The sequence below is a fragment of the Saccostrea cucullata genome, unplaced genomic scaffold (genome assembly GCF_032062105.1).
Source record: "Saccostrea cucullata isolate Sc308-1 unplaced genomic scaffold, CSIRO_AGI_Scuc_v1 ctg4514, whole genome shotgun sequence".
Taxonomy (NCBI): domain Eukaryota; kingdom Metazoa; phylum Mollusca; class Bivalvia; order Ostreida; family Ostreidae; genus Saccostrea; species Saccostrea cuccullata.
The window spans coordinates 730-11,708 of record NW_026931276.1 but is presented as its reverse complement, the minus strand read 5'-3'; the positions used below and the strand labels follow the sequence as shown (position 1 = coordinate 11,708).

The window sequence follows — 10,979 nt, the reverse complement described above, 5'->3', positions numbered from 1 at the left end:
TTTAAAACTATCATCTCAAAATATTACTAACCGTGTGTTCCTGAAACATGTTTTCAGTTTCCACAACAAAACAGTCCATATAACAGTGTTTTCCCTAAGAACCGGCAACCGCCAAATTGACCACTTCAATTGACAAAAATGCCGCTTTGAAATAACAATTTGTTGTAAGGTCCACAGAGATTTTGTTCATAAACCTCATACCCTAGACTTTTACAACTGATCTCTAACCCTTTACTTTGAAATAAAGGGAAAACACTGATATAATTGCTGTTAATAGCCTTCCTGGCTCTGAAATCGGAATCATCGAAAATTTCGTCTATTTATACCGCCATTTTGGTTTGCAAGATAATTCAGCCTTATGCGCTTCGTGTATAGGTCAACTACGTTATTAATTTATATAGGATCTTTTTTTTTTTTGGCAATTTGCAATTCATAACCAAGCGCAACTTTTTGTTCGCAATAAATATACAGTTTTTTTCAATGGGTGGCACTGTAGCTCTCCGGTCTGTCAAAATATTTTTTCGGAGAGCTACAGTTCTGCAGCTATTAGGTAATGAGATATGGACACAGTTTTAACCGATTTTGTTTTTAAAACCACTTTTAATATTTACAATTCCTAGCTGAACATAATTTTTTGATTTACAAAGGGGAAACGGAACTTGATAAACTCTTAATAATTTAAACAAGGCTTCTTGCCTCAGTTTTGTTTACATAAAGAAAATATCATATTTATGACAAAATGAGATTCAGCAAATCAATATAAAGTGTTTAATTGTATTTAGAATTAACTTCTTTATTGACAAAACTGCTTTGAACGAACATATAATTAGTATATTTAACCTATGTAAACAAGAACATGACACGGGCTTTCCAATACGATCTAAGTGCATATTTCCTTTACTTAGAAACATTTAACTGTAAAACATTAACTGTATTAAAATATTTTTTATTGTAGTCTGTCCCCTGAAGTAACAATTTGAACCTAAAAAAGAAAACAAATAAAAGTAACACCATGAATAAGGATACCACAACACAAATTAAAGTGCTTCAATGCTGTCATTGTCAGAATGACGTAGAATTCTACTGCAGACAATGTGAACAAAGTTTCTGTATGCCATGTAAGCAGAAACACGTTGTGTATCTCGATACAAAAGACCATGATGTTGTTATTTACCGTTTAAGGCATGGATGCTTCATAACACCAGAGTTATGTGATATACACCCAGACTGCAAATATAAAAGCTGGTGCAAATCCTGTGAATGTCTCATCTGTGATAAAAATGATAAACATCAAGAACATGAAATTCTGGATATCAAATTAGCCTGCACGGTTCAAAGAGAGGAACACAAGGAAAGAATTATTCAAATTAGAGGTGAGAGTCTGCCACACAGTCGTGCGATCCTAGCGGGTCTCAAATCTGACGTAAAATTCTTCAAAACAAAACTCTCCAGCATCGAACAAGAGCTTACAGTTAAAGCTAAAAACTTGAAAAAGCTTATTGAAATACATAGAAAAGCACTAAATGATTTACATAAAACAAATATTTATACACGTTTTATACTGAAACATCAAAAAATGAAGGAATATGTGCATAGGTACGAACAACTGGCAAACAAGCCTGTGAAGTTTCTATTGTTAATGAAGAAAACCCCTGTCCAAAAGAAAATAGAACTTCTTGATAACATAAAGTGTAACTTTAATAAAGAAATAAGTATAAGCGACATTTTAAATCTATTAGTCGAAATCAAAATCACAGAAGCAGGAAAAAGACAAGTTAGAAATGAGCATTTGTTCAGGCTATTAAAAGGGGCTATCCTAAATATTAAGCATGTTTATGTGACTAACTTATATCACGGTGGACACATTTCCTTTGTGACGTCAGATAGACTTTGGGTCAGTGATGGACGCAGTCTTATTTTGACGAATTCTAAAGGTAACAATCTACATCATTTATCTGATGCAAGTGAATACTATGGTGTACATACAGTAAACAGTGCAGGAGAGTTGATTTACGTAGACAAAGACTGGAACATTAACAAACTTAGTGTAGACAATACTACAAAATCGACATTGATAAAGAGAACGGATCTGTGGGAACCATGGTGTATCTGTCACTCAGCATCTTCTAGGGATTTGCTGGTCATGATGAGATATGATACAAGAAACCCTGCCATAACATTATCAGATGTGAAAGTCATTCGGTATAATAGTACACTACAACCTATCCAAACCGTCCAATACCATAGGACAGGCAAACCATTATATCATGACCCTGTCTACATCACGGTGAACAGGAATGGAGATATTGTTGTATCTGATATATGGAATGGTGTGGTGGTCACAGACCGTGAAGGAAAATATCGTTTCACTTACACAGGGCCACCAGAAGGATTGTCATTTGGAATATTTATGCCTTGTGGAATTTGTGTAGATACATTGTTAAATATCCTATTATCTGGTCGATTAGACCAAACAATACAAATGATTAACAAGGACGGTCTCTTTCTGTCAATTCTATCAACAAAACAAGACGGGATGGTTGAGCCATTGGGTTTGGGATATGACGAAGAAAATCATCTTGTTTGGTTCGGATCAGGCAAGACCAATAGACTGTGTGTGTACAGACATATAGAACGACAAGATTATCTTGCATAAACTTTAATTTGCTGGTGGTTCGGCTGACTTGTTTCAAATCAATTGGTAGAACTTTTTTTGTGCTGAATTTGACTACAGAATGATACGTACACTTGATCAATAAATAAGGTTCAAGACAGGTTATAACCGGTCAACAGGGAATGCTTACATCTCCCAGGTACCTGATCCCTCCACTGTAATTTCCGGTATGCGCTGTTCACAAATCGGTCAACAGGGGTCAGTACGACAAATCAGGCCAGCAATTATACAGTGAACCTATCTATATTACAGAGAACCGTAATGGAGATATTGTTGTTTCCGATGCATTGCGTGGCGTGGTGGTCACAGACCATAATGGAAATTATCGTTTCACTTACATAGGACAATCAAAAGTATTTCCATAGATGTTCCTTATTCCACATGGAACCTGCGTAGATACATTCTTAAATATCCTGATCTGTAGTCGAACGGATCACACAATACACATGATTGACAAGGACGGCCATCTGCTGTCAATTATATCAACAAAACAAGATGGGATATTTACACCATTGCGTCTCGGATATGACGAGAAAAATCATCTTGATTGGATGGGATCAGGCCACACCAACAGACTTTGCGCATACAGACATATAGAACGACAAGATTATCTTGCATAAACTTTAATTTGCTGGTGGCTTACTTATTTAATTCTCAAGAATAGCAAAGGCATGAATTATCATATTTATATGGAAACATCCTTAGGTAGTGTATATACAAGTTTGTTCAAATCATGACACCTGTGGGTAGGACGGGGCCACAACATGGAATCCAAGTTTTACATAGAAATATGTAGAAAATTATAAAAATCTTCTTTTCAAGAATGCCAAAGCATTGATTAATCATATTCATATGGAAGCATTGTCAGGTAGTGCATATTCAATTTTGACCAAGTCATGACCCCATCGGTGTTGGGCGGGGCCACAATGTAAGTTCAAATGTAAAGGGCAATATTACAAGAAACCCTACCATTAATTCAGAGGTGAAATTCATTCGGTTTAACAGCAAAGTACAACCAGTACAAACCATCCAGTACGACAAATCAGGCCAGCAATTATACAGTGAACCTATCTATATTACAGAGAACCGTAATGGAGATATTGTTGTTTCCGATGCATTGCGTGGCGTGGTGGTCACAGACCATAATGGAAATTATCGTTTCACTTACATAGGACAATCAAAAGTATTTCCATAGATGTTCCTTATTCCACATGGAACCTGCGTAGATACATTCTTAAATATCCTGATCTGTAGTCGAACGGATCACACAATACACATGATTGACAAGGACGGCCATCTGCTGTCAATTATATCAACAAAACAAGATGGGATATTTACACCATTGCGTCTCGGATATGACGAGAAAAATCATCTTGATTGGATGGGATCAGGCCACACCAACAGACTTTGCGCATACAGACATATAGAACGACAAGATTATCTTGCATAAACTTTAATTTGCTGGTGGCTTACTTATTTCAATCCAATTGATAGAACTTTGTTTGTATTGAATAGACTATGGAATGTTCCATGTACTTGATCAATAAATAAGGTTCAAGGCAGGGTATGACCGGTCAACAAGGGATGCTTAATACTCCTAGGCACCTTATCCCACTAATTCATATGGGTCTCTGTTATGCTGTGTTCACAGAATTGTATTGTTTCTAGATTGTTTTTATTTAGATCGAACACTGCGCGTTATATACACCTTTTTCATACATTACAGACAGGGATATTTTGGATGCTCTTATTGGTCTGCATGATCATGATCTGATCCCCACACAATGAGAGCTAATATTTATTTTTATTCATGATATAGAGATAACGAACATTATTATATGATTGAATAATTTCCATCTCTTTGATTCAAGATTCAACTATGTTAGAAAAATGCTACGCAACGTTCAATGTGAATACAACGATTTATTTCCTCTACATTGATCTTAAAATAAATAGGGAAATTCCAAATCGATACAAATCGTTTTGAAAAGCTATCTAAACGACTATGAATTTTTTATGTGAACAAAACATAAGAGAATATATATTTTCCGGTGAGGGTGGTAAGAGGGGATGCAGGGACCCCTCCAATACTTTTACTGAACAACAATTTTTACTTTTTGGCCGTCAGATTTCCCTGATAATACTCCTTCATTTCAAAATCTATCCTATAAAAAAACTGACATTATAATTTTTTTCATGGCAAAAAATTGATAAAAACATTTCAAATTGTTACGACTCATAAGGTTTATCTGCATTTTAATTTTGCTTCTCTCTTGTATTTGGCTAGGACTTAATTAAATGCAAACAAGTAACGAGCTGTATAATTTTATCAATGAATCATATAATAAAATAATTATTGCTGTTTTTTTCGATCAATACAATGATTTAGCCATCTTCGAAGTACAATATTGTACTCCTCAGATGGCTAAATCATTGTATTGACCTCAAAAACAGCAATAATTGTATAGTATTTAAGCTTAGTTTATTAAAAAAAATACAAATTACGAGCAGAGGAAACGCTGGCCTCTAAAACTTCAGATATGAGATCAGTGCTATGGAGGAGTAAGCATCCCCTGCTGACCGGTCATATTCTCCGTGTGCTTTTTGACATAATAAAAAAGGAAATTCGTAGACAATTTAATGTGTAAATCAGTATGAAAAAGTCCGTCAGTCTTTGATTCGATGTATATAATACTTATGTTCTTTTTAAAATTTTTCAAAAATAATGATGCTGTTAGAATTTCGTACCATAAAATATCTTGTTGAATTCTTTAAAAAGAGAAAAAGAAAATCAGTGTAAAAGGGAAAGTAATCAGCATACTTTAAGTTCTTTTGTAAAATGGGCCCCTGAGGTCACACTGTGAAAGGATCTCATTTTGATATCCTTGACACTATGACAGAATATTACTTTGATTAAATAAATGAATCACAGTATTTCATTGATGAAAATTTAATAAAGTAGTTTATAAGAAATCAGAATGACAATAATGTAGTTTTGTTTGAATCAATTGCAAAGCTTATGAATAGTTCGTCCATTACAAATATATAAACAACGGAAGTTTATAAATGTTTTTTTTCCTTTAGTTAATCACAATTTTACAACAGATATTCTGACTTGAATGTTGAAGTTCATATTGCTTTAGAGTAAAAATTGAAAATAAATCTAAGTCTAAGAACAGTTAATATTCCACCACAATAAAGTGTCCAGGAACAGATTGACAGAAATGTGAAAAAATTCAAGTTAACATTGAATCCGGATCCGGGTTTTTTTCTTCTGTCCAACCTTCTTAATAACAGCCCTCCCATATAACATTACACATGTATATTATCAGGATCAGAAATGGACTCGGAGGAAGCATGGATTCAATGGGACAGTCCTTACATTGGTGTATAACTGTTTAATTGTTGATATTGTATTTGGTTTCTACTATTTATCTGGATTTTAGACGGTTTTCTTTCGCATGGCTGATTACAGGTAAAGTATGCAACTTGTTTGATATTGATTTACTAGTAAAAAAAAAGATAACGTTTTATCTTTAGTACTCTACGATCAATAAAACAGAAACAATAATAGACATAGAAAGATAAGAAAAATGGCGCAAATGTTTTCAAATCATTTGATCATGAACATACTTGCATTATTATTCTCATTATTTTTTTCCGGATAATTTGTTTTTCAAACACTCATTCTATTATGACATAGTTTATGATCAACATATTTATTCAATAAAAAAACAGAAATATTTATTGACATTTAAGTGTAAGAAAAATGTCACAAAGACTTGCACTCTGACTTTTTCCCGGATAATTTGTTATTCACTTGTGGGGGGAGGGAGGTAACATTCTTGTTTTAAAGAGAAAGTACATGGAGATAACGAACATTATTCAATCTCAAAGTCCATAAAGCAATACAAAATAAGAGCAGAGCAAACACGGACCTCCGAAACAGAACAATTTTACTACACATACATTTTTAAATTTGAATCATTTTACTTAGTATGAATATTAATGTCTATGAAAAAAAATATCTTTTTCATTGTAGATGTCCCCTGAAATAACACTTTGAACCTAGAAAAGAGAAAACAGATTCATGAAAGAAACACCATGAATAAGGATACCACAACACAAATCAAAGTACTTCAATGCTGTCAGTGTCAGAGGGATGTGGAATTCTACTGCAGACCATGTGAACAAAATTTCTGTATGCCCTGTAAGCAGGAACACGTTGTGTACCTCGATACCAAAGACCATGATGTTGTTATTTACCGTTTAAAGCATGGAGACTTTATAACACCAGAGTTATGTGATATACACCCAGACTGCAAATATAAAAGCTGGTGCAAATCCTGTGAATGTCTCATCTGTGATAAAAATGATAAACATCAAGAACATGAAATTCTGGATATCAAATTAGCCTGCACGATTCAAAGAGAGGAACACAAGGAAAGAATTATTCAAATTAGAGGTGAGAGTCTGCCACACAGTCGTGCGATCCTAGCGGGTCTCAAATCTGACGTGAAAAAAGATGTAAAAATTTTGAAAGCACAATTCTCCAGTATTCATCAAAAGCTAACGGCTAAAGCTGAAAACTTGAAAAAACTAATCGATAGGCATAGGAAGACACTAAATGATAAACCAAATACTTATAATACTTATACTACTTGTATATTGAAGCATCAAAAAATGAAGGAGTATGTGCAAAGTTACACGGAATTGGCAAACAAACCTGTAAAGTTTCTGTTGCTCATAAAGAAAACACCTGTCCCCAAGGCAATAGAATTTCCTATTAACATAATGTTTAGGTTTTTGAATGAAATCAGTATAAGAGACATGAATGACATTTTAGATGAAGTCAAAATCACAGAGGCAGGAAAAAGAAAAGTAAAAAAAGAACAAATGTTGAAACTTGTGCAAAAAGGTTTGTTAAAGAAGTTTGTTGCTGTGACTGACTTAATTCATGGTGTTCACATTTCTTTTGTGACACCAGATAAAATTTGGGTTAGTGATAGACGCAGTCTTATTTTGACCAATTCTAAAGGAAATATTCTACATCATTTCTATGATGTTAATAAATATTATGGAGTACATACTGTTAACAATGTTGGAGAGTTGATTTATGTGGACAAAGACTGGAACATTAACAAACTAAGTGCAGATAATGCTACAAAATCGACGTTGATTCAGAGAAATGAACTATGGGAACCATTGTGTATCTGTCACTCAGCCTCTACTGAAGATTTGCTAGTCATGATGAGAAATGATACAAGAAACCTTACCATTAATTCAGAGGTGAAAGTCATTCGGTTTAATGCCAAAGTACAACCAGTACAAACCATCCAGTATGACAGCTCAGGCCAGCAATTATATAGTGAACCCATCTATATCATAGAGAACCGTAATGGTGATGTTATTGTTTCTGATGCATGGAGTGGCTTGGTGGTCACTTACCATAATGGAAAGTATCGTTTCACTTACAGAGGACCACCAAAAGGATCAGCATTAGGATTCTTTATGCCACATGGAACCTGTGTAGATACATTCTTAAATATCCTGATCTGTAGTCGATTGGACCAAACAATACACATGATTGACAAGGACGGCCATCTCCTGTCAATTCTATCAATTTTACCAACAAAACAAGATGGGATGGTTGATCCATTGGGTATGGGCTATGACGAGAAAAATCATCTTGTTTGGATGGGATCAGTCAACAACAACATACTGTATGCATACAGATATATAGAACGACAATATTATCTCGCAGATATTTCTTAAACTTTAATTTGCAAGAGATATACTGTTTACTGCGAAATTTCTCCTCCATTTTTTTCGCCCCTTTCCCCCATTCCCTTATGTGGGCGAATCCAAAACGGCATAATACTGCTTACTTGAATACTAGTAATAATACAGTCATGTATATATTTGATTGTACATATGTATTTTTTTCTGAGGCAATTTTAAACTTTTTTAGTGCAATTAATCATAAAGGTTTAAATTACACACAAATTTTGAATAATGTCACATTTTAACAGCAAAATAAAGCTCTAAAAAATGCAGTTTATATGGTTTTGAACATGTTAGAATATTTATTGCAAAGTGTCTAAATATTGACATCTTAAACATATACGTCCTACCGTGTTCATGTTCTTCTTCCTACAAGTATAGTCGTGGTGGACATTATTACCAATGACCTAAATAAAGTTAAAAATGAGGACTGATTGACTGATTGTTGCTTTGCATCCCGTTCGAGCATTTTTCACTTATATAGAGACGTCACCATGTGTACCAGTCAAGGGCTTTAAATTTTGACCTTTACTCGGCACTCAAGTCCATTCTGCAAAGATGGATCTTTATTGTGCCAACGCCTGCGATGGGAACAATGACAAAATTAAATTCAAATGTAAAATTTTTATATTTAATGATCACAGAATCAAAGTGATAGCCCAGCAATGTTACAACGAGAGATGCTATAAAACGATGTTTGGATTATTACATTTTGCGTTATTACATTTTGCGTCGAGATCAACGCATTGATTGACATGCCTTTTCTATAACAAAATGACAAAAAATCATCAATATCACAAAGGCTGATTTCAATTATTTTACTTTTCCTAATAAAATTCACCTGGCATGGTATATTTTTCTTAAGTTTATATTACACTTTTAACACCAAGGTAACATATTCTGAAATTTGTTTTCATCATGTAAGCCCGTCACTGAATGTAGTTTGTCCATAGTTGTAATTATATTGAAATATTACTAATATTTTCCAAGTCTATTTCATTTTCCAGTTCTTAGGAGAAAAATTCTAAGAAATACCCACTTTTCTAAACTTGTGACTTCTCTTTTTTTTGAATTTGTTTAGACAATCTGTCCATAAAGTAGAAACATCTTTTACAAATATTCACAGAAACGGTCCAAAATTAAAAGGAAAGTCAAGAACCATCACGTGGAGACTCAACAAATTTAATTACGGATAAGGACTTAATCTTACAGGCTCAAAAGGATATACAAAATCAACGAGCAGAACAAGCAGAGGTAACTGACCATAATTCTTCTGAGCAACAAAATTCGACTTTCTTCAATACGTCACAAACTCCAATCGAAATATTAGAAAACAGATCAAGAAACTATTAGAGTTGAACATTAAATACTGGAATGTTAACTTCATAACAAGCATTATCAGAGAGAAACTTGTATTTCAAATGAAAGTTATAAAGTACAAAAAGCTTACACCAACATACTCGTATACAGATTTCAAGATTCAAACGGACAGATTCAGATATAATGTACATCATGTACATGTAATGCTGTGAACATGCAAAAATAAAATGTTAATAGAATTAACGTTAATTATACGTAAACCGTTAGGTGGCAGAGGATAGTTTTTTTGCAATCAAAACGTTTGACTGACGGTTTACTTAATATTGAGCTGCTTTTAAAATGTGAATTGAAAAATTTTAAATTCCCTCTACATGTAATAATAGTATGATACAGTCCCTTGAGGAATTTAAAGCTTTTAGGAATAAAACATGTACAACTTACACAATGAGCCCTAAAGATGGCGCAGGGACAATCTCAAAATTTCATGTGAATTAAGCCTATTTTCACTATTTCGCCGCAGCCACAACTGCTTCCAGGCCCGTGCTCATGACCTAAGCTACCACACAAATTGCAGAAAAACATTTGTACATACCAATGAACAGCAAGAGATAATGTCTCAACCACCTCTTGTTTAAGCTACAATTCATCCTATGAACCCACCCCGCTTTTCTGGTGAAATACCGGTAGAGCGAGTTTTGAGCTTAGTTTCGTATTTCTAGTCCATATCCCATATACAGTAGTAGTGACACTAAAGTGTCATATTTCAATAAAATATACAAGGCCACCAATTCCCTCCAAATGCACCCATAAAATATTCTAGATGTAAAATTACCTATTATATGCATTAAAACCTCAGGTTTCTCTATTTTTTCTATTTTTTGACGGTACTTTATTCGAAACTATCCTCTGCCACCTTATTATTGGGAGTTGAACTATGTGTCAGACTCCCTAGGCCGTCACGCGGTTTCTAGCGCAGTAATTTTACAATGAAATATATAGCGACCGTCGTGGTGTTTCTGTGTCGGCCAATTTACTCCCCTGTGATATTCAATACAAACTCGTACCAGTCTATATAAACTCGAAGAAACTTCCGCAATAAAAATAGTCCATCTCAATTTTTCTGAATTCATCTAATTTTCATACATGATTTGAAAGTAAATGAAATAGAATTTTATTAAACTTAATTTGAATAGCATATTTT

General features: G+C 34.0%; 2 protein-coding genes across 2 annotated transcripts; both read left to right on the top strand.

The window, feature by feature from the left end:
* Nucleotides 1-1,576: 1,576 nt before the first annotated feature.
* Nucleotides 1,577-2,656, top strand: LOC134232059 (uncharacterized). The gene has a single exon (XM_062714029.1). It carries the CDS (start codon nt 1,577-1,579, stop codon nt 2,654-2,656), a length of 1,080 nt encoding a protein of 359 aa, XP_062570013.1.
* Nucleotides 2,657-6,778: 4,122 nt separating this feature from the next.
* On the top strand, nt 6,779-8,449 carry LOC134232058 (uncharacterized). Its single transcript, XM_062714028.1, has one exon. The coding sequence runs from the start codon at nt 6,779-6,781 to the stop codon at nt 8,447-8,449; it is 1,671 nt and encodes a 556-aa protein (XP_062570012.1).
* The last annotated feature ends 2,530 nt before the right edge of the window (nt 8,450-10,979 follow it).

Bases quoted from the DNA above. Each gene is read 5' to 3' on its own strand.
- LOC134232058 (XM_062714028.1), top strand. From the start codon at position 6,779: ATGAATAAGGATACCACAACACAAATCAAAGTACTTCAATGCTGTCAG.
- LOC134232059 (XM_062714029.1), top strand. From the start codon at position 1,577: ATGAAGGAATATGTGCATAGGTACGAACAACTGGCAAACAAGCCTGTG.